The sequence below is a fragment of the Poecilia mexicana genome, unplaced genomic scaffold, assembly GCF_051168715.1.
Source record: "Poecilia mexicana isolate PSO_F unplaced genomic scaffold, ASM5116871v1 scaffold_7, whole genome shotgun sequence".
Taxonomy (NCBI): domain Eukaryota; kingdom Metazoa; phylum Chordata; class Actinopteri; order Cyprinodontiformes; family Poeciliidae; genus Poecilia; species Poecilia mexicana.
The window spans coordinates 28,943,342-28,968,526 of NW_028263376.1; the positions used below are offsets into that span (position 1 = coordinate 28,943,342).

The 25,185-nt window shown below is 39.1% G+C and overlaps 2 protein-coding genes across 2 annotated transcripts; one reads left to right on the top strand and one right to left on the bottom strand.

Annotated features, from left to right (window-relative positions):
• The first annotated feature begins 7,700 nt into the window (after positions 1-7,700).
• LOC106928272 (matrix metalloproteinase-9-like) lies at positions 7,701-14,268 on the top strand. Its single transcript, XM_088007401.1, has 13 exons — positions 7,701-8,159; positions 9,254-9,492; positions 11,064-11,212; positions 11,320-11,448; positions 11,548-11,721; positions 11,828-12,001; positions 12,092-12,265; positions 12,611-12,766; positions 12,854-13,025; positions 13,104-13,243; positions 13,326-13,476; positions 13,579-13,682; positions 13,786-14,268. Exons 1-13 carry the CDS (start codon positions 8,022-8,024, stop codon positions 13,890-13,892), a joined length of 2,007 nt encoding a protein of 668 aa, XP_087863527.1. The 5' UTR covers positions 7,701-8,021; the 3' UTR covers positions 13,893-14,268.
• A 1,304-nt stretch (positions 14,269-15,572) lies between these two features.
• Positions 15,573-16,877, bottom strand: LOC148158465 (zinc finger MYM-type protein 1-like). The gene is given in 3 exon segments (XM_088007402.1): positions 15,573-15,623; positions 15,626-16,542; positions 16,644-16,877. Coding segments are annotated over 3 exon segments (1,143 nt in total). The 5' UTR covers positions 16,819-16,877.
• Positions 16,878-25,185: the final 8,308 nt, after the last annotated feature.

The following is a 25,185-nucleotide window of genomic DNA, read 5'->3' on the forward strand; positions in this document are numbered from 1 at the left end:
TGAATGCGTGTTCAGCATCTTGCTTTTCCCTTTTTGTGGCGACATCAAAACTATGATTGATACTGAGCTGGCAGGAGGGAGTAAACAGATGGCTCTTTTTGTCTTCATAGACACAGACTCCCAAAACCAGATTCAGTCAAGCTGCGCAGGAAACTAATTACCTGTTACAGAAATCTGTGTCGCAATGTTAATGAATGTTTATTTTTTACATTTAAACCATGAGAGAGTTTCACTTCAGATTATAAATGCCCCTCAAAGGCAAAGAAGGAATGTTAATATTGCAGAAAACCAAAATGGCTTCATGAGCACGTGGTAATAAACACCAAGCTTGTATTTTGATACAAAAGAAAACATGAAAAAGTTTAAGAAAATGCAAATATTGCATAAGTCCATTCACCTTGTATTTCTATTATAAAAATATTGATTCAGTGAAAAATATTTCTATATGCTGCACAATATATTTCCTCTGTTCTTGCTTGAAGCTCCTTCTGCATTTAAGGCATGTAAGGCAATGCTATCTTTATTTTCAGGTTAAAAACTGACCATTTTTAAGACGATAATAAACTAGGCAGTTCCATAAACAAGCCCTCTTTTTAGCTCAGGTACTATTTTTATGAAGTTGTCTCTGTTTCAGGAGTGGTTTATTTTCCAAACTTTTCTACACTGGGGACTTCAGCTCTTTGAATCAGCTACAAATGGGGAACAATGACAACATAAGCAGCAACAACAGCTAACACATGGGTCAACATGATGCTTTTATCAATTCTAAAGCTATGCCAAACTATAAGAATGTTAATAGTAACAATATGCTTTACTTTAGTCATGTTTATTATTTAGGTTGATCTTTGCATCTTAGCACTCCAAAATTACAAAGTGGTGACCCAAAGTGGGGTCTCCATCCAGACTTTGGGTTCTACTGGCTTAACTCAAGTAAAGTACTAGTTGTTGCCCATTCCTGGATATGTCTGGTAGCTTGTGAAGCACTAACTCCACGCCTTGTGCAAGTCTTCTTCCATCCCACCCTTTTTTTTGCAATAAACTTCACATTATTATGCTTTGAGACAGCACGCTCTGTGCAGCCAGCTTCTTTAACAATAACTGAGTATGTTAAGGACTGCCGACTGGATAGATGTATTGCAAATTAGCTCAGGCTATAAATGTTACAGTTTTTGGTGTTATTTATACTCAACAATTGTCCCCATTCAAACAAGCAATACCCAAACAAAGCAGTCTGTACTCAAAATAAGTTTTCACCCGTCTTATATTGAACTTTTTTGAGAAACTGATACACGTCTGCCTTCATTCAATAAACCAGTAAATAAATTTACTTAGCAATGTTATTCTGATGTAGAGATGCACCTCTACATGAATCTTTAAACTTTTCTCCAGAAAATGGTCTCTGATTGATGACACATTCATGTGAAACTTCTAAGTTGCGAGTGACAGGGCTGAAATGATACCTGAAAAAAAGGTGTATATGGCAAATCAAATTCTTTCTCTTCTACTTTTTCCTCCTTTTACTGCTTTATTAAACAGATACTGAAAGATGCCAGGTAACGTAGGGTAAATAACACAAAAGCCTGTATTATTCATCATCATCAAATGTGCGCACGTCTCCCCCTAGTGTTTAAACACCACAATGACTTCTGAGTCTTAATGAAATTGCAGCTTAATTACATCAGCCTGTGTATTTTCTTGATATAGACTGAAAAATGTAAAATCTGTTTTGTTTTTTTCAATCAGCTGAAAAGTGCATAAGAAACATGATTACTATTCATTCGTTACTACAAATATAACAGAGTTCCACCGATCAACTATATTAAATGACATAATGAGGATTATGGTGAAAAACTCAATAAAAAAAATCTCTTAAAATCCCTTATAGTCCAATTAGCTTTCCAATACAGGAATGGAAGGTCGTTGTACAAAAACCATTTACCAAAAGACTATTTAACATGGGTTTCCAGAAATTATAAAAAATAAAAATTAGATAGATAGATAGATAGATAGATAGATAGATAGATAGATAGATAGATAGATAGATAGATAGATAGATAGATAGATAGATAGATAGATAGATATTTTTACTGCAAACTGATAGATTTATAACTTTCTATATCAGGCTTCTTTAGAGTGAAGCTTTAAATACTCTGATGAAATTTTTAATCTGATCAGAGAAATGCACCAAAGGAATTTGATGAACACATATTTGTATTTTATTCAATAAATTGTACAAACTACAAGGCATTTCTAGAAATAACGACTGGATTGGATTTTACCCTGTTTTGAAATATTTGGGGCAAGGTCACGCAGTAGCACAAATGCGCCACTAGATGACAGACGTGGGACATGACGGGACTGACGGTGCAACAGTTCTGTGTGGAAAAATCTTCCCTCCATTCGGATGAGAGCTACCAGCACAGCAACACCTTCTCCTCTGGCTCACTCGTTTCTCCTGTTAAAACAGGTTATTTGGATCTGCCCGCCTGTCCCTCCACCTGGGACCTGCAACAATTACAGCGAAGAACAGACAGGGGCGGCTCAAGCCTCCATGGGGCCCTAATCAGTCTTTTGATGTCTGCCTCAGAGGCCACATTTTGAAAGGAAGTTGGACTTTACCTATTAAAGTTTTAGGTGCTCAGCATCATGGATGTAGCTTTGACTTGTTCACGACTGAATTCACCGTTTCTTTTTGGCCAAATATCCCATGGCAAAATTAAATTGATGACGACCTACCAAGCCGAGTGTGTTTAAAGGGGAAAGGGCAGCCGTATTCAAACACAAAACCACTATCAGAAGATAGTTACTTTCTATCAGAAGATAGAAAGTAACTATCTACTTCCTTTACTTTCTCTCCTTAAAGGTGGAAAAATATTAAAAATATCCACTATCTGCCTTTTAGATAGTTACTTTCTTTCCGTAAAGGTGGAAAAGGTTAAAAATACCCGCTATCTGCCTTTTAGATAGTTACTTCCTTTCGTTAAAGGTGGAAAAAGATTAAAAATACCCACTATATGACTTTTAGATAGTTACTTTCTTTCATTAAATGTGGAAAAAGATTAAAAATACCCACTATCTACTCTTTAGATACTTAAGTTTTGCTCACCAGCAGTCGGAGCCTGTCCCAGCAGATATGAAAAAAACAAACAAAAAAAACAAACAATTGAAACAGTCCTCACCCAATAAATTTATTGAGGTTCTTATGGATCCGGTCGGTCGGCAGTCGCAGGGACGAGACCTCCAGCTCCCCTCGTTCAATTTGGAGGTGAGCTGAAGACAAACTCCTCAGATTGGCCAATGCATTCGATCTCTTGTCGCCCTTGACCTCTCCACCTCGCCGGATCCTGTTCGTGATGGCAAATTGTTGTGGAAATTTTCCTTTAACAAAGAGTGAGGCAAAACTGTTTCAAGAACCAGACAAAGAATATATTCTTAATCAGTATTTATTCGAAGGCTCAACAGTGTTCAAACGTTCACTGAACGCAGTCAGGAGAAAGAGTCCCGAGCAGAACACAGCTTACAGTTTTATAGGTAGAGGTTCATTCAGATCGCATAGTTTGGTAATCTACTTGGTTACAGGACAGACAGCAGACTGGACAACAGACACATGTCTTCTTCACTAGGAGCCAGGAGAGATAAAGGAACAATTCAATGACTTCATTGTATTGCTAAGGCCAATGACTCCATTGTCATATTAAGCTCAGAAAACCTGCTTCAGAAGGATCTTAATGATTCAGCTATCAACCCCACGGACGGGAGATGGTCGGACCAGTCCTTCTGCAAAAACAGGAGTCTGATGGCGACCCCAAGGCGTCTGAAGGCCAAGTATGGTTCTGCCACAATCTCCACGTAGTCCTTAATTGTAGATATCAACTCATTCCAATGTGCAAGGTCCATGTTGTAGATTATATTTCTTTTTCCTATTTTGCGTTCCTCACCGTAGTTATTTTTGGTCGGGTTCTTCTGTCATGATATGCAGTGAAGGTGGTGAGGCAGACTCAGCGGACCCAGGTTTTAGGGAATGAAATGATTAATTTAATAGTGATGGGCTAAATGAATCCAGGATTCGAGGTTTGTACCAAGTAAAAAGGGGGCGTGTCCGATGAAGCCCTGCTCCAAGGCTTGTGTCATCTTATTGAGAACCACGTGACTGGCAACAAACAATGCCTCGCATTACCTGGATCACGGGACTGCTTCATTTTGCGTTTCGGTTTTCAAAGTAAAAGTGTGATGAGCCATGCTGCGTCATGGGTTGTTGACCATTTGGTCGTGCATCAGAGGAGGATATTTGTCTTCAGTGGCCAAAATAAAATGAACATTAACCAACATATCTGATGTGTATTGATGATGGCTCCCATCAAAATGTAATGTTTGTTACTGATTTTCTTAATTGTAGATTATGGTGTTTTTTATGACTTAGACTTAGACTCTAGAAAGTTTCACTATTATTTGTAGTCTGATTAGCAAAGATATGTCAGTTTTGCACAGCAGAAACAGATTAAATCCTGTTGCAGAACTAAAATTCAACATGTAGCCAAATATAAGGGATCAGAGCCAATTAGAAATCCAAGAAAAAGCAAACGGCCCAACAGGCACTGCACTTTCAAGACACTAAAACATCAAATGTCTTTATTGTCAAATCTGTCTATGACATAAAAGAAAACTCAACACAACCACTGATGTTCAACATAAACCAGAATTAGACAAATAATTTTAATAATTAAAACAGATGACAATCAAATATGGTTTCATTGATTCTCCTGTTACTAAACATGAGCTTGATAAAAACTGTGACAATATTGCATTTAGTAATTTTTGGAAGTATAATCCGCCTGAATGATAAGGCTGTTAAAAAACTATGACAGACTTGACGGCAGACTAGATGCGACAAGACAAGGACCCAACAAGGAACACAGGTGGGTTTAAATACACAGGAAGATAATCAGGAGAAGCAACGGACAGCTGGGGACGATCAAATAGTAGATGGGACAACAAGGAGACTCAACAGAACACAGAATCCTAAATAAACACACAAAAAACCCAAATGACTACGAAGCCCATTTTATCCCCTAATCTTAATATTTATCAGCAAAGGTTTAAAAATCAGCCTTCGTCCTCTTCTGCTCTACAGTGAGAGGTTTGACTGACAAACCGACCCAACAGGTCAGGTCTCCACATTTACAGTTAACGATATTCACCCCACTGTTTCAACTCACTGGCTTTCTTGCTATATTCAGCGACATTTCAGACCAAAACAAATTATATCAGCTAAAATCTAAATCGTCAGGTCAGGCTTTTTAAAGATCAGTAACCAGGGATCGGCCAGAAAATTGCAATCAGTGCAGCCCTACACACATATTCATGACATTCTTTGATTAAATAAATTTCTCTTAAGCATTACTCCAATAGCTAAAAATTTTATTTATACCAGGTGAGTCTTTCTCCCCTGAGAATGTGGACCAGTACCGGTACTGGACTGATTCAGAGCGTTCAAATAATTTTAACAGAAGTTTCACATAACTTAGAAGTTGATGTAACACTTTTGGCCACAATCACAATCATTTTGTTTTAGCCACAAAAGGATTCTGCTCAGCAGCAAACAACATATCCTCAACTACAGCATAGAGCAGCTCATCGATGCAGCAGCTGTGTAGCCTGAAGTAAAAAACCTTTTGCTACACAATGTCAAACATCGAGAAATTTTAATTATTGTTACCAAACGTTATCAAACACGGCGTTTTGAAGCCAAAAATACCTCAGAAATATACAGAGCCAACCATGAGAATCAACTCATTTAAAGTTTAAACTCAGTGTCACACAAAGACAAAGAGCCTAGCATAAATGTTTGGCTGTTGAACTGGAGTGTTCCAGGTCGCTATCAAGCTAGTAGCTTTACTAATCTTTTACATTACATTACATTACCAAGTCACATTAAAACAAACCTTTATCTTGGCTTTTTTCTGATCTTTTTGTTTTTTCCCTCCTTGAAGGATAAGTCCTTTTTTGAGACATCGTTTTGCTTTTTCTGACCGGAGCTTTGGATGTTTGGATGCGCTCTGCTCATTGCACAGCAGCTCATGTTACCGGTGAAGTGTGCGGTACCTTCCGCGGCCACCAGGGGGCCCCAGAGCTTTTTATTTTTTTATTCATAAAATAATGTTTTCTACATACATTATCAAATATATATTTTTGTAAAAACAAATCTCTTCATATTGAAATTTGTGTCTTTGATATCATAATGACATAGAATCAGCTCAACTGAGGGGTGGCCCTAAACGGCTGCTTGGTTTGCTTTTGCCTTGGGTCGGCCCTGTCTACCACCATGCATCTTACATATCCATCTTGCATCACCCACAATAGTGATGCTCTTATTTTTATCTGTCACGTTCATAGTTCAACACACAAATAGTTTTTTAATAAGATAAATGTTATTGAAATATATGGGAAGAAACTTGCATGAGAAAGACACTGTTGACTGAAGGCACGTCACCAAAACATGTGAGGTAATATATGCTGTGAAATAACAAGTATGCGTCATTATTTATGATCTGGGTAATTTCTGAGTGAAGTTAGTGGACTATAGCATCAACAGCTACAGTGAGGAGATAGATAGTTCTCAAAAATCAGACCAAACACACACTGATGTAGGGAAACTGTGAGAAAAAACTTAATAATAATGTTTGTTTCATTTGGTAGCTGTTTTATTCCCTTTTTTTAAATCTCTTACTTATTGTCTATTTAATGAAACTGAGTAAAGTTTCCATCACTATTGCTATTAATCAAACAAAAGTAAAGACACTCAAGAGACTGAGTACATAAAGCATCAGAACACAGTTTTCTTATTCTGCTTTATCCTTGACCTAATTTTGCAATCCAGCTTCTAAAACAGAGGAAGCAGAACGCTATAGAAAAATGTGGAAGCAGATATTTGTTACACACAATTATGTAAACAATCTATGCAAGTTGATTTGATCATCTAATCAACTATACATGGGTTACTTTTTTTTACATATCTGTCTCAGAGTAAGAAGCAAAATCTTAATAAGGAGCGTTTTCTTAGCAGTGCTATACAAAGAAGCAAAACATGTTTGATGTGCAAGAGATAAATAGTCACACTTTACATGGAAAAAGTTTAAAAAGAAAGAAAAACATCAACTTATTACCCACTCATTAGTTAGTAGGTATGATATAAATGTGGATGAGTAATACTTTATTTGACGGGGTGTGAATAAGACTGACATGACACTGTCATAAACACCTGTCATGAACATGAGTAATTCATGTCTATGGGCCCCACAAGATGGTAGATTTCTTCTTTACAAAGAAGACCAAGGCACTGTGCGCCTGTTTGTACACTGCTGCCTCTCACTGGTGGAGATGGTGTATTGCACTACTTTAGGATCAATTAATTTAAGAAATTTAAACAGTGTCAGAGCAATATAACATCACCACGTAAAGCTAATTTTTAAAGTTTAATCGGTAATACTTTTCTAACAAATTTATGTCAGATCATAATTTCTGGGTAAATGTCAAGTTGTCATAACAAAGACATTTTGAATAATGTCAACTTTGTATTAAAAGTGTCATAATTTACCGAATTACACTTTATGACAGTCATAAATATTCATGAAGACTTATTCATGTTTACGACAAGTGTTTACAGTATCATGTCAGTCTTATTCACACCCCGTCAAATAAAGTGTTACCTGTGGATGTTTTAGAAATTTCCCCAGCCTGTAAATTTCTGCACAGAACTGATGTTACAGTAGGCGGGAGCGAGGGTTTGATGACTAAGACTCTACTCTGTATAAATACAACATCTACAACCCCAACCAGCAGCACAGTTCAGACAGGCAGCAACAGGGACCAACTTCCAAAACACAGAAGACATCACTGAAGTGGAAACTTTGCCGATCTTCTGAGATATTTTTCTTCTTTTGACTTTGGTTCACACTTGATTATCTGTCTTTGAAGTTAGTTTTAGCATTTTTGTTGCATTTTGTGCCGCAGCAGAGCTCGCCATGAGGTGCTGTGCGTCAGTGGTGTGTTTACTTTTGGGAATAGGTGTACAGAACGGATGGAGCCGTCCTGTCAAGTCGGTCCTTGTCACCTCCCCAGGGAACATCGTCAAAAATGTTGCAGATGTGGAGCTGGCACAAGTGAGTAGCAGATGGCAGTGTTGTGGTCAAGATCACCTAACCCGAGACCAAGTCAAGACCAAGACCGAGGGATGTCAAGACTGGGTCAAGATCAAAACCAGCCCCCCGCGCTACATGACACTATAAAATGTGAAATATGAGCAAAATTGCTTCTCAAATTGATCTGAAAGATCCATATTTCCATCAAAACACCTAGATATTAAATACTTCATGGATTTTACCAACATCAAATGGAGAACAAACTCTTTGTTCTACTTTGCTTCCATCTCTGTGCTACAAATCTGCAATGGTCTCGTTCCATCCCTAAAAAGATAACGCCCAAACATTTTCTGTGCTCCATCTATGGATTACAAATAGCCGTCTGGTTGAAAGATGTATGTGGGGGGGGGGAGGAAGTAAAGTATGTGAGGTGAAGGAGCTTAGAAAACATACCCTCGGTCTAGTTGTCCCCACCGTCTGTGAAAGCAAAGTGCTGCTGAGTTAGCTGTGGCCATCGGATTTCTTATTATTGCAGCGCTGTTCTATTACTGACGATTAGACAGACATATTCTACTGCTCAGAGAAAACCACTGCTCTCAGAGCGCCACGTGCAAGTGAAGAGTGGGGAGTGGAGGGAGAGCAACAAAAACACATCATTGCTTGGATTTTAATCGGTGCGTTTTGCGTCCACTGAAAACAAAGATTATAACAAATAAACTGGACACTATACTGTATGTTTAGTGATATTTTCACAGTTGCAGACTTGATGTCTTGAAATAAAATCCCGAGTCCTCAGCGCCCGAGACCGAGACAAGACCGAGACCATCAAAAAATGGTCGTGAGACCAAGACCGATCTCAAGTGTTACAACACTGGCAGAAGGTTTATTCTTCTTTTCATAGTCTGAGACTCCCAGAATGGAGTTTTAATAAAGTTGTTTGGGGAAAACAAATTACCTGAACAGAGACTGATATCACAATGTTAATGGAAATATTTACTCTCTAAATTAAAGCTACAGACGTCTTTTATGAAAACAATTTATAAATGTGTGACATTACACAAATTGAGAATGGGAGTGTTTGGCTGAGCTCTGGTGTGTTTTGTCTTGTTTGACAGAGTTATCTGAAAAAGTTTGGTTACATGGGGACGGAGCAGCACGGTGGCTTAAAGTCCAAGGTGTCCATAGCAAAGGCTCTGAAGATGATGCAGAGACAGATGGGTCTGAAGGAGACTGGAAAACTGGACAAGCCGACACTGAATGCCATGAAGCAACCTCGCTGTGGTGTTCCTGATGTGACCAATTACAACGCATATGGCGGGGTATTTAAATGGGTCCATAACAATATTACATACAGGTGAGTGGAAGGAAGAAATACGATGTGTCATTACATTAATGATTACAGAGTGAGATTGTTTATTCTACCAAATATGTTCTAGTAATATAAAAAAAAACCTTTGCTTGTTAATAAATCGACTACTGTAACTCCCTGTTCATCGGAGTCCACCAAAAACACCTTCAGAGGCTTCAGTACATTCAAAACAGTGCTGCCAGGATCCTAGTGAGAGCTCGTAAATTTGATCACATCACACCAACTCTTTACAAGCTTCACTGGCTTCCTGTAACTTATAGGATTCAGTATAAAATTGCACTTATCACCCATCACTGTCTACATGGAACCTCACCGGATTACCTGAAGGACCTCCTTACTTCACACTCAACTTCTAGACCCCTACGATACCAATCCAGCAATCTTCTCCACCTTCCTCGATCAAGACTAAGTACTATGGGTGATCGAGCATTTGCTGTGGCTGTTCCTCGTCTTTGGAACTCTCTCCTGGACTATTTGAGAGCCCCGCAATCATTGTCAGATTTTAAAACTGGCTTGAAAACTTTCCTCTTTAGAAAAGCCTTCTCCACTTTTATTTGACAGTCTTTTTTTTTAATTGTTTCTGATTGTTGATTTTATGTTTTTAGATGAACCATGTAGCACTTTGAGATTTTTATTAATGAAAAGTGCATTATAAATTAAATTTATTATTCTAAATTGGATTTTAAGGCAGCGTTTCAGTTTTTTTTTTAAATAGCACTTTATACAAAAAACAAATCATAGATGTTCAGATGGCATTGGTTAATGCTATGGCATGCAAAGGGAAGTTTAAATAATGATAACTTAAATTGTTGGAAAACATGCAAATCAAGAGAAAAATAAAAACTGACATACTACCCTGTGCCTCGTGCGATTTCACCATAAATGTTTTTGCCTTGGTAGGTTACATCTTTAATAAAAACCATTTCACAGCCTAAAATCAGAAGCAAATTATATCATGACATGTTGTGCTACACACACAACTATAGTTTCAGAAAACTCTCTCTTGTACCTTGTGGTGGAAAATTACTATCAGTTAAAATCTGTTATATGAAATGCTTTCTTTCTTCTTTGGTGTAATGGATGGATGGATGGATGGATGGATGGATGGATGGATGGATGGATGGATGGATGGAATGCTTGCGAACTCTCACCAAAATAACTATTTGGGTTACATACAAGGTTGGAAGTTGTATCCCACAGCTGCATGAGAACCAGACTGTTTCACTCATTTGTTTTGAATTCCTTATCCTTGATATGAAACTCATGTGTTGCCTCTGCCTGTTAGAGCTTTCCATCCAGAACTGGTTTGTTATTGATTGTCCCACAAACTCTCTGTATTGTGCACAATATATGAATGTACCTGATTGAGTGATTTCACCTGAACAGTGTTAGGTAATAATTTTTTTCACGACAATTTGGTGCCGTGACCCGGATCCCTTGAATGGACATCCGAGGACATTGACGAACAGCGTTTTGGTACCGACCTGGACTAAAAGTGTTGATTAGTTTCCATCAGACTAGATCTGATAGTCATTTTGAGTTCACTGTGTCTTCAGGATCCTGAACCATTCTCCCGACATGGACAGCAATGTGACTGATGATGTCTTTGCAAGAGCATTCAGGGTGTGGAGTGATGTCACTCCTCTGACGTTTACCCGCCTTTTTCAAGGCGAAGCAGACATCATGATCTCCTTTGGAACAGCTAGTATGTGCTCTTTTTTACATTTCTAAGTCAAACATTTGCACTCTAACAAATTAAGAAGCTGAATCCTAAAAATCAAACATTGATGAGCTGCTTCGTGTTCTTCTTAGACCATGGGGACCGATACCCCTTTGATGGTAAGAGTGGCCGTCTAGCTCACGCCTTTCGTCCAGGTGTGGGCATTCTGGGGGACGCCCACTTTGACGATGATGAATACTGGACTCTGGGAAAAGGAAACGGTAACTACACCTCAGAAATCACGTCCTTCTACCTTCCTCCTTCCTCTGGCGTTCTTTGCACAGATTTCCTTTAACACACAATCCAATATGTCTTCTCAGTGGTGAAGACTTACGGTGGCAATGCTGGAGGTGCCGTATGTCACTTCCCCTTCATTTTCCGTGGGAGACCGTACACCACCTGCATCACTGAAGGCGTAAACGACAGCATACCCTGGTGTGCAACCACAGCCGACTACGACACAGACAGGATATACGGCAGCTGCCCAACTGAACGTAAGCATGACAAAAATGACAAGCCTGAAGTTATAAATTATGTTTATGAGCTTGTGAAGGAAAACTGGAACTCATCCAATGACGTTTTCAACTGTAATCCTCACAGTCTTGTTCACATTTGACGGGAATGCGAATGGAGCCCCCTGTGTCTACCCCTTCATCTTCCAGGGTAGGATGTATAAGAGCTGCACCACCGACGGTCGCATCGATGGAAAACGTTGGTGTGCCACCACTAGCAACTATGACACAGACGGGATATATGGCTTCTGTCCTAAACGTGGTGGGTAACAGAAAACACAAGGTGTGAAAGTCCTGCCACAGTGGCTTGTTGCTTTGTTTAACCACAGTTATTTTGTCTCTTTTTGTCCAGACACTGCTGTAATTGGAGGAACCTCGGATGGAGATGCCTGCCACTTTCCTTTTGTGTTCCAAGGCAGGGAATACCACTCATGTACTAGTGACGGGAGGACAGACATCAAATTGTGGTGTGCCACCACTGACAGCTATGATAGACACCAGAAATTTGGCTTCTGTCCCAACCGTGGTGGGTAACAGAAAACACAAGGTGTGAAAGTCCTGCCACAGTGGCTTGTTGCTTTGTTTAACCACAGTTATTTTGTCTCTTTTTGTCCAGACACTACCGTAATTGTGACAAGCTTAAATGGAGATCCCTGCCACTTTCCTTTTGTATTTCGGGGGACGCCATACGACCAATGTACGAATGACGGGAGGACAGACTTCAGATTGTGGTGTGCCACCACTGGCAACTATGATAGAGACCAGAGAGGGGGTTTATGTCCTGACCTGGGTGAGGGACACAAATGCTAGAATTTGTTCTGCGTTTATCATTTTATGTGATTTATGAAATTTCTAACTGGCTATCTTCCAGGTATTAGCCTGTTCCTGGTGGCTGCCCACGAGTTCGGACACTCCCTGGGTTTGGATCACTCCAACATTAGAGGAGCTCTCATGTACCCTTCGTACAGCTATGTGGAGGATTTCTCCCTGGATCAGGACGACATTGATGGTATTCAGTTCCTCTACGGTGAGCGGACAACTCAGTACTCTTTCACAATAAATCTCGTCAAACTCATGAAAACTTTGCCTTAAAGAACATTCCCATATTTTGCAGGAAATAAAACAGGCCCTGGTCCTACTCTCAACGCCACAGTAATACCTAATCCGACTAGTTCATCTGTTGTGACAGTGTCACCAATTGTAGATCCCACCAAAGACCCCTGCAAGATGCTCAAGTTTGACACCATCACTGTGATTCAGAAACATCTGCATTTCTTCAAAGATGGGTAAGCAAATAGCTAGTTCTACTTATGCTCTAGAAACATAACCTATTGAGGTGCTAATCTTGCATTTCTGGTTGACAGGTATTTCTGGAAGGTATCAAGCAAGACAGACAGAGGTCGAACAGGACCATTTTCCATCTCTCAGAGTTGGCCAGCTCTACCTGCTGTCATTGACTCTGCCTTTGAGGATGTTCAGACCACAAAAATATACTTCTTTTCAGGTAAGGAGTGTTCTTTCAAGAGCTTATCAGAGCACTGAAATGTTAGACAAAGAGTTTTAATCATATTTTATTGTTACATTAGGAAGCAGGTTCTGGGTGTACACAGGAAGCAGTGTGCTAGGTCCCCACAGTATTGAGAAGCTTGGTTTGCCCCCAAGTGTACAGAAGGTGGAGGGAGCGCTGTATAGAGGGAAGAGCAAAGTGCTTCTCTTCAGTGGAGAAAACTTTTGGAGGTGAGTAGAAATTGCCCCCTATTTTTAGACAAAAGATCTATAAATTAACCCATCTTGTTAAAGGACATACAGTAGATCTCAATCTATCTCTGATCCCTACAGGTTTGATCTCAAGACCCATATGATTGACAAAGGATACCCCAAATATACCGAAGCCAACTTTGGAGGTGTCCCTAATGATGCTCATGATGTGTTTCAGCAAAAAGGTAAACATGCCTTCTACAACTAAGCTCAGGAACACAAATGCACAAACGTCAACAAAACATGGCATACATTGTGGTGGTTGTAACATCAACGTTTCTCTTTCAGGCAACATTTACTTCTGCAGAGATCTTTTCTACTGGCGCCTGAATTCTGCCAGGCAGGTGGACCACACCGGCAATGTGAAGTATGATCTTCTGAAATGCCCAAAATAATCAAGAAATAACAACTGAGATACATGCACAGATGGGCAGTGAGGCTGGAGCAACCAAATGTTTCTTTGTGCAGGTGTCTGAAAGAATGTGATGCAGTGTTTGTTCATCATGCCTTTTGTATGATGTATGTGCTTTATGCAATGTGAACGACTAGCTTCTATTGAATTTGGCTGATTATTACTCATACAGCATTGGACTGAATCCAAGTCAAAGGCCCAGAAGGCAATTAACCATTGTTTGCACTCAGTCTAACATGCTGTGAACTGATGACCATAGTGGCCTATAATTTGAGACCCATACAAGTAAATTCAAGACATGCTTTCAGAATAAAAAAAAATTTCATGTCTGTCTGGTTCAGACCCTTGTCAGTATTCAAATATTTCTTTTGGTATTCATAACAATATCTAAAATTATTATTTTATGCCATAAGCCTATTTGTTTTGTGTGGTTTTATGGGTTTTTCTGAAAATGGTTTCAAAGCCATAAACTGCACTGGCAGTGCCGGAGGTAGACTTTTATTTCTGGGGGGGCCGAGAGGGGGCCAGGGCTATCTGTAAGGGGTCCACTGACTATGACAATACAGTAAGAGTGATAAGTGTTCCAATGTGACTTAGCCTGGCATCAGCCATTGTTGTCCTTAGGTAACTTTTAATTAATTTTAAAGCAGAAAAGCTTCTCTCACAAGAAGCAGTACTAACTGGACTAACTACTGCAATCTTGCAAAGTCTGAATAATTCATGTAAAACCTCTTTATAAGGTTCAAGAAACAGAATAAAATCAAGCAAAGTAGAAGGTGTGCCTAAATCACTCTTTATTCTCTGATCAAGCAAACGCTTTATTTGGTGCACTTCATGTTTCCGGTCATCTAAATCTGACTCAAAGATATGTCCAAAAGCAATCAGAGGCTCCTCATTCAAGAAAGTTGCACTTTTGGGGTTTAGGGACTGCACTCCTTGCATGATCTCACAATTTTTCTTTGAAAAACGCCTCTTTAACTCCGCTATGAGACAGTCAAGCACTTGATTAAAGAGTGGTCTGGGGAAGCCCTCGTCATCACATTTTCTCTGTCCTATAGTGCTCATTACAAGTGAGTCAAGAAATTTTGAACTTAATCTTGGATTTCTTCCGTCAATTTTTACACTGATTTTGCTCTTCTCAGCAAGTTCCTCAACCTCTTTCCATAGTTCATCAAAGTACTTTTCATTTCTGTAGTCCTGGAAAGTGTCTATAAGAGCACCTACTAGATCTACAGCTCTTGCTAGGTCAAGAGTGCTGGACTGAAGCATGTCGGAAAGACATTTGGCATCACCAAGCACTTTACAAAAGGTAACCAAAAGACCTAAAAATTGGATATCTATTTGAAGAAGCAGACCCCTTGCCTCCACTGTTCTTTCGCTGTTTCTTTCAAGTGCAATATCCTGCAACAATCTCAGAACTGCTGGAAGTCTGTCTCTCATGGTACGGCATGCCGTATACCTGCAGGCCCACCTCGTATCTGAAAGTGCCTGGAGCTCCCTGGGTTGTTCTGCTGGATACAACTCTTTCTGTACGTCAAGCCACCTCAGATGAACATAAGAGCCAGACACAAAGTTATGAAGCTGCTGTAGAAGTGCAAAAAAGTAAACGACCTCAGGGACTGCTTTGGTAGCATCAACAAGGACTAAATTCAAGCAATGTCCGTTACAATGAACATAAAATGCAAATCTGGCATTGCTCTGAATTCTGGCAGATACACCAGAATGCTTCCCACTCATGACGGATGCACCGTCATAACCCTGTCCCACTAGGTTATTTCTGTAGTCCAGACCATGTTTCTCAAGACAGCTAATGATCATTGCACTAAGACCTGCTGCATTAAGGCTTTCAGCTGCCTGGAAACATAGGAAGCTTTCGTGGATGACACCATTGTAATAATATCGTACAACCAAAGACATTTGTTCCTTTTTTTGCAAGTCTTTTGTTTCATCTGCAATAACACTGAACACTTCACATTCCTTCACTTCTTTTATGATTTCAATCTGTACCATCTCTGCTAAGCCCTGAAAAATTTCATTTTGGATTTGATGACTTGTGTATTTTGCATTGGCACATCCTCTAAGCTTTTTTTCAATTAACTGATCATGCTTTGCTATTTCATCCAATATAGCCAAAAAGTTTCCCTTATTTCTAGAGTCCCCAGACTCTCGATTACCTCTTTGAGCAATATTTTGTGTTGCAGTCAAAAGAAGAACATCGGCTATTGTTTTAATATAATAACGGTTTTCTTCCACCACTTTTTTCCGGTTTGTGTTTATAGAATTTAGCATGGTTGTATTTCCCTCATTAGCCCTTTTATATTGACTCCATGCATACATTGCATTTACATGGTGCTCTAACTTTGAGTGAAGCTTAAATCCAGACTCCTTGGACAATGCCTTTTTCCAATTACTGAAGCCGGAATGCGAAGCAAAGACACTATCTGGTGCATTAGGCAAAGAAAAATGCCTACAGGCAAAGCAGTAGGAGGAGTCTTTAATAACAGAATATTCTAACCAAGAATAGTCTTTGTACCAGGAGCTGTGAAAAGTTCTCTTTCTTGTTCCATGCTGAGTTCTGGGGAAGTTTGTCAAACTTGGCTGAACAGGGCCCTGTTCTTTTGACTTTGAAATATCTGGAATACAAACACAATGGTCATGTACACATAATTTACATGATCATTATGTCAAGTAAATTGTGCAGCTACTAAGGAGGTCTTAGTGTAAGTAAAATTACCACTGGGTCCTTTTGGAAAAGCAAAAGGAGTGCTGGACACTGCTGAGAAGAGATCAGTGGTATCTCCTGCAATTGCCCCTTCTGGCTCATCATCATCCTGGTCAGGCGCAGAGCTTTCTGTGTTTTCAGACTCCTCCTTTGATGGAACTACGTTGTAAAAACAGTACATTAACATAATTGAACCAACAATTAAAGAAACACATTAGCAGAAGCCAGCAAGTAAAAATAACCTAAAACGGGGCAGGAATTTGACTGTTTCTGTAGATACTCTGACCTGGTGATGGTGGATTGGTGTTTGCCAGAGTTTCTTTCTCGTGACTGTTCTCAGGACATGAGCTACCAGGACTGCTGATGTCAGAGCTGAACCCTGTTTGATCTGTGCCTGATTTGCTTCTTTTTATAAAGAAGCTGTCTATCCTGCCTCCCTGTCTTTTCATTCTCAACTGACCCTAGGAAAAAAAACAAGCCAGTCATATTATGCCAAGTATCACTTCCTATTACTTAGTGTTAATAGACCCCCACTTCCAGTGTGTAGGTCAGGGGAAACAGACTGTGGCTGTATGTTGAGCATTCAAACTTCTCAGTGTTTTATGAAATTTTAAATCAGGGTCGAAGGAGATCGGCGGCAATAACAAAACCAAACGCTGTTTCTGCTAGAATTAAATGTGCTCGATTTATTTCCCCACAGAATACAGCAAAATAACATGCATCAAACACTGTTACTGCTAGAACAAATATGCTCAATTTATTCCCCACAGAATACAGTACAAAACACTCTATGACTAAACACGTGATGCTCGATTCATTCAGGTTGTCAGTGCTTACCTCGTGAAACTTGGCCGGAGAGCCTTCGGCCTAGAGACAAGCAGTAGCATCAACGTAGCTGGGCATTCGAACGCGATCCACAGCAGACTCTGACCAAAACCGCGGGCTTTTTCGTATTGTATCTCTTAAACAAAGGGATGCCTGCGTGCAAAGGGGGAATGGCCATTTCCATCCTTGCAGGCGAGCCATCCAATCAGAGGTAGCCGCTCTCTGACCATGAGCCAATCATGGGCTGAGAGCGTGAACCAGCAGACCAATCAGAGCCCAACCCAAGTCAACCAGAGCTAAGCACGCCCTGTTCACGTGATCTGTATGAGCACAATAATCTGAGCAGAATAAGTTTTATATCAAATTATAAAGCAAAGAACAAGTTAAAAGATAATAAAAAGAATAATGATTATCAAAGAACATAAAAGATAATAAAAAGATAATAAAAAGATAAAAATACAAAATACCAGATCACTCAGCTACTGGACCGACTAACCTGTTTTTGTTCATGATCATTATCGACTTTATTTATAAAGCGCTTTAACAGCAGCCAGAGCTGAAATAAAGTGCTAAACATCAGTGATAAGATAAAAGAAAACATAAAAGAAAATGACAAAGCTAAACACATAAGAATTGAAATAAATTAAACATTTCATGGAAAACATAATAAAGCAAAAAGAGTAACAGATTAAATTGTCCCAAGTTCATGCCCTTTCCTAGGGGAAACAGAACCTCTGACAAAGTGTTGCCGTTTCATAGAAAATTTTTAGAAAAGAATCAGTAAAAATAGCAAATGTCAGTGGGGAACTTGTGTGGAGTTTTTTCACTCATTTTATAGTACAAGCTGGCTCCATTAGCATTACCTTTCACAGGTAAGAAAGAAAGAACACAATTTTATGAACAGAATTTCTTGACTTTGTGGCCAAACGACAGCTTCTGAGCCAATAAATATTTCCCATGTAATTATATTGGCCAGAAGTAACTACTCTGATTGTTATTTTCTTAGTATAGCTAACATTTTTCATTCTGTATAGTTTTATTTAATGCGAGAGCTAACAAGAAATCGCTGTTAGAAAGGAAGAGCATTACAGACCAGAGGATTTTGGCAGGTCATATAATCAGGAATGTCGTGATCCATTCTGTCTGATAACACGTGCACCACGTTGGATACTTTTTTTTTACTTCCCGTATTTATCCTCACCGACATTGTTCAGGCAGACCTGAGTGGTAAACACACTGAAATACGTCAGCATCTTTACAATACTTTTTGCTTCTGCGTGCATTACGAGTCTGACTGGCAGACGTGACGTATCATAGCAACTGGCCGACTCGCTCACTAAGTCGGCGTCTACGTATGTCTATAGCTGTAGCATTGTTAGCTTGATGCTCGCAACTTATAGTAGTAACTCAACTACCAGAAACTATTTCCTGGCTGAGCACAAAATGTTTTTAACGGAGTTTTTTTATTGGTAGTAGTAAACCATTGTAAAACTTACCTTTGAAGTCAGATTATCCATCTTGGAGTCAAATCGTCTCTTCGCGGTTCTCCTTCTCTTCTTCTGTTGGGTCAACTCTGTTGTGTCCAAATGGTGTATCACAATAAACGTAAATGGTGCATATCGCCCCCTGCTGCTTTTGAGCAGTCACAACAGTCACAAGTGTCACAACCCATTATGGTACATAGTGCTACCTACTGTGAAGGAATGACTGGGTGTCGTGACATGTTGATCATTTGGGGGGGACTGGGGGGGGCCAATCAGATGGCTGGGGGGGGGCACTGCCCCCCCCTGGCCCCCCTCTAGCTCCGCCTCTGTGCACTGGAAGACATTCTGTGTCTCCTTAATTAAAATTATTTACAAAACTAATAATTTTGTACAAATATTCAAGCTTTCAATGCAATAAAAATTATGTGAGAACATTCTTCCTTTGTCAGAGTCTTTATCATTTGCAAATACTTTAAGTATGGTGGTGGGAGCATCATGTTGTGGAAATTGGTGGAGTTCATAAAACAAGAACATTCCATGGAAAAAATGAAGCAAGACATTATTTAGAAAAACTTAGAAAGAATTGAGACAAAATGAAGATGGTCAGTGAGAAGCAGATGAATGTATACAAATATACATTGGTGATGTTAGAGGAGAATGGCAGACTAGTCAGGATGACAGAAAGATAAATAATTAAGCAAGCAATTTGGAATTACATTTGTAAACGCACTGAATCTTGAAGTAGATTGGCTACAGCAAACTGTCACACCAAGCACTCGTGTCAAGTAGGAACAGGAAAGTGAGACAACAATTCACACAGACTCACCAAAATTGGACAGCGACAAATTGGAAATATGTTGTCTTGCCAAATGAGTCTCAATTTCAGCTGCAACTCTCAGACAATAGACTCAGAATATTAAAATAGCATGAATCCATACTGCCTTGTGTTGATAGTGTGGAGAGGAAAAGCTAAAACTTCCACACACTAACATAAATTTTGTGCGACCCTTACTGGTTAAAATATTAAACTTTCCTGTACCTTATTATAAGATTCTGTCCTTCAGATTTCATTTGCGTGAATGCGTGTTCAGCATCTTGCGTTTCCCTCTTTGTGGCGACATCAAAACTGTGATTGATACTGAGCTGGCAGGAGGGAGTAAACAGATGGCTCTTTTTGTCTTCATAGACACAGACTCCCAAAACCAAATTCAGTCAAGCTGCGCAGGAAACTAAAGACCTGTTACAGAAATCCGTGTCGCAATATTAATGAATGTTTATTTTTTACATTTAAACCGTGAGAGAGTTTCACTTCAGATTATAAATGCCCCTCAAAGGCAAAGACGGAATGTTAATATTGCAGAAAACCAAAATGGCTTCATGAGCACGTGGTAATAAACACCAAGCTTGTATTTTGATACAAAAGAAAACATGAAAAAGTTTAAGAAAATCCAAATATTGTAAAAGTCCATTCACCTTTTATTTCTATTATAAAAAATATTGATTCAGTGAAAAATATTTCTATGTGCCACACAATATATTTACTCTGTTCTTGCTTGAAGCTCCTTCTGCATTAAAGGCATGTAAGGCAATGCAATCTTTATTTTCAGGTTAAAAACTGACCATTTTTAAGACGATAATAAACTAGTCGGTTCCATAAACCAGCCCTCTTTTTAGCTCAGGTACTATTTTTCTGAAGTTGTCTCTGTTTCAGGAGTGGTTTATTTTCCAAACCTTTCTGCACTGGGGACTTCAGCTCTTTGAATCAGCTACAAATGGGGAACAATGACAACATAAGCAGCAACAACAGCTAACACATGGGTCAACATGATGCTTTTATCAATTCTAAAGCTATGCCAAACTATAAGAATGTTAATAGTAACAATATGCTTTACTTTAGTCATGTTTATTATTTAGGTTGATCTTTGTATCTTAGCACTCCACAATTACAAAGTGGTGACCCAAAATGGGGTCTCCATCCAGACTTTGGGTTCCACTGGCTTAACTCAAGTAAAGTGCTAGTTGTTGCCCATTCCTGGATATGTCAGGTAGCTTGTGAAGCACTAACTCCACGCCTTGCGAGTCTTCTTCTATCCCACCCTTTTTCTTCTAATAAACTTCACGTTATTATGCTTTGAGACAGCACGCTCTGTGCAGCCAGCTTCTTTAACAATGACTGAGTATGTTAAGGACTGCCGACTGGATAGATGCATTGCAAATTAGCTCAGGCTATAAATGTTAGTTTTTTGGTGTTATGTATACTCAACAATTGTCCCCATTCAAACAAGCAATAGCCAAACAAACCATTCTGTACTCAAAATAAGTTTTCACCCATCTTATATTGAACTTTTTTGAGAAACTGATACACATCTGCCTTCATTCAATAAACCAGTAAATAAATTTACTTAGCAATGTTATTCTGATGTAGAGATGCACCTCTACATGAATCTTTAAACTTTTCTCCAGAAAATGATCTCTGATTGATGACACATTCATGTGAAACTTCTAAGTTGTGAGTGACAGGGCTGAAATAATATCTGAAAAAAAGCTGTATATGACAAATCAAATTCTTTCTCTTCTACTTTTTCCTCCTTTTACTGCTTTATTAAACAGATACTGAAAGATGCCAGGTAACGTAGGGTAACTAAGACAAAAGCCTGTATTATTCATCATAAAATGTGCGCACGTCTCCCCCTAGTGTTTAAACACCACAATGACTTCTGAGTCTTAATGAAATTGCAGCTTAATTACATCTGCCTGTGTATTTTCTTGATATAGACTGAAAAATGTAAAATCTGTTTTGTTTTTTCAATCAGCTGAAAAGTGCATAAGAAACATGATTACTATTCATTCTTTACTACAAATATAACAGAGTTCCACCGATCAACTATATTAAATGGCATAATGAGGATTATGGTGAAAAACTCAATGAAAAAAATCTCTTAAAGTCCCTTATAGTCCAATTAGCTTTCCGAGAATGGAATGGAAGGTCGTTGTAAAAAAAACATTTACCAAAAGACTATTTAACATGGGTTTCCAGAAATTATGACAGATAGATAGATAGATAGATAGATAGATAGATAGATAGATAGATAGATAGATAGATAGATAGATAGATAGATAGATAGATAGATAGATAGATAGATAGATAGATAGATAGATAGATAGATATTTTTACTGCAAACTGACATACTTTATAACTGTCTATATCAGGCTTCTTTAGAGTGAAGCCTTAAATACTTTGATGACATTTTTAATCTGATCAGAGAAATGCACCAAAGGAATTTGATTAACACATATTTGTATTTTATTTAATAAATTGTACAAACCACAAGGCATTTCTAGAAATAAGAATTGAAATTCAAACATTGAAATTATGTGACCCCCACATTGTTTATGTGACCAAACAAAGTGTGGTCGCATTTCTTTGGTTAAATTGTGATCTTAGTGTAGGATTTTACCCTGTTTTGAAATGTTTGGGGCAATGTCACGCAGTAGCAGAAATGCGCCACTAGATGGCAGACGTGGGACATTACGGGACTGACGGTGCAACAGTTCTGTGCGGAAAAATCTCCCCTCCATTCGGATGAGAGCTACCAGCACAGCAACACCTTCTCCTCTGGCTCACTCGTTTCTCCTGTTAAAACAGGTTATTTAGATCTGCCCGCCTGTCCCTCCACCTGGGACCTGCAACAATTACAGCGAAGAACAGACAGGGCCAGCCCAAGCCTCCATGGGGCCCTAAGCAAAATTTGGTTTTGGGGCATCTCTAGTTCAATGTGGACTGGCTGCAATCAGCAGTCTGATCATTAGGTCATTACACAGTGCTTATTGCATGTCTAGTAGTGCTGCTTAAATTATATACATGTATAATACAGGAAACATTTATATCGACCAGTTGATTTCTGGGTGCCGATTTCCTTAATTTTGGGGGAACGTGATTGGCCAGTTCTTACATGTGAATCCCCTTTTATCCCCTAATCTAATGTTCGTCAGCAAAGGTTTATAAACCAGCCTCTGTCCTCTTCTGCTCTACAGAGAGAGGGTTGACTGACAGACCGGTCCATCAGGTCCGGTCTGCAGGTTTACAGTTAATATTCACCCCACTGTTTCAACTCACTGACTTTCTTGCTATATTCAGCGACATTTCAGACCAAAAAAAATTATATCAGTTAAAATCAAAATCGGCAGGTCAGGCTTTTTAAAGATCGGTAACCAGGGATCGGCCAGAAAATTGCAATCGGTGCAGCCCTACACACACACATATTCATGACATTCTTTGATTAAATAAATTTCTCTTAAGCGTTACTCCAATAGCTAAAAATTTTATTTATACCAGGTGAGTCTTTCTCCCCTGAGAATGTGGACCGGTACCGGTACTGGACTGATTCTGAGCCTTCAAATAATTTTAACAGAAGTTTCACATAACTTGGAAGTTGATGTAACAATGTTTGTTTTCGCCACAAAATGATTATGCTCAGCAGCAAACAACATATCCCCAACTACAGCATAGAGCAGCTCATCGATGCAGCAGCTATGTAGCCTGACGTAAAAACTTTTTGCTACACAATGTCAAACATCGAGAATTTTTTATTATTGTTACCAAACGTTATCAAACACGGCGTTTTGAAACCAAAAATACCTCAGAAATATACAGAACCAACCATGAGAATAAACTCGTTTAAATTCATAGTGAGATTGTGTGGTTTTGATATTATGACAGAAATTACTAAAGAATTGGGGCCCCTTAGTGACCTTTGGGCCCCAAGCGGCTGCTTAATTTGTTTATGCCTTGGGTCGGCCCTGCCATGTGGGATAGTGAGTCATGACATGCTATCTCCAAGCCTCCATGGGGCCCTAAGGTGTATCTGAGGTGTATCTAATATGAATTCAGTGTTGCATTTTAAAATATCTCTGCTCAAACTAGTGTTGGAGCTAGTTCTGTTTTTTTTTTTTCTTGCATGGTGAACCCAGTGTGAGTTAAGCTGCACACTCCACTGCCATGCATGAAATTGTTTTAGTGATAGTTCTGCTCTGCTCTGCTTTGCTGGCTGCAGTCACACTTCAGAATTATCAAATCGGAGCTTTTAGATGGACAGTTTAGGTCCCAGGGTCTGAGGGACTTACAGCTGGGTTTAGCAAGGGAGAACCAACACAAGCCATTACCAGGCTGTCATCCAGCTTCCACGAGAAAAAATAAATACATAAAACCTTGGTCAAGGTAGGTGTCTCATAATCTGATTGAAAGGAAGACAAAAATTTACCTCGTTTCCTCATGGAAGCTGTGAATCGTTGCAAGGCAATTTTTTTTTTAAATCCAAACTAAAACTAATGGAGTAAAAGCATTTGGCAGCCACAAGTATTTGGTTTTGTGCCCACAATTGGGCATTTCCCCATGATGTTCTAAGACACATTAGCTGCTTGTAATCACACGGATTAAGTATGGAGATAATTGCTTATTGCCTACCTTGCCATTAAGTATTTGATGGGCTCATTCCAGCCACTTTGAACCCATTCTAGTGTTTCGTACAATCAAAAATCATCATATTTTGTGTTTTCAGGATTGAGGGACTCAGAAAAGGACAATTTTATATAACTTCAGTACATGAGCTTTGTGGTTGTCTAGTACTGATGTATATATATAGAAACAATAAAATAATCATGTGTATGTACTGCATGTGGTCCCTGACTATGTTCAGCTATTGTGTAACATAGGTGCAGACATGTGTTGTGGAAAACGTCTCTTGTATTTAGTAACATCCATAGTTTATCTTATCATACTGACTTTAGACTAGGGGTGTCAATCTCCAGGCATTCAAATCCTGTTTCCTACAAGCTTGATGTGTCCCAAATCCAACACATCAGAATCAAAGGCATGAATCATATTCTGTGGAGTCCTGTTAATAGTCTAATTATGTGATTCAGGTTTGTTCTCACAGACTGGCCCTTAAATACTGGAGTTTGACACGTGTGGCTTAAAGGATTTGTCTATTCTTGCTACAGCAGAAGCAAAAAGAGGCGAATCTAAAGGAATATTGTTACCTCTGATTATATAGAACAAACCGAATTGCATGTGATACAATTCATCCTCTATAAATGTCAGTTTTTCAATTTGTTCTGCAATTTTTTTTGCAACAACTTAAGTACCTGGATGGATTATATAACTTGTACAGCACTAGCAAATATTGATTTCTGAACTCTTCTGGAGTTAAAACATTAGTGTTGTTGGTTCTAAATGAATGTGAACT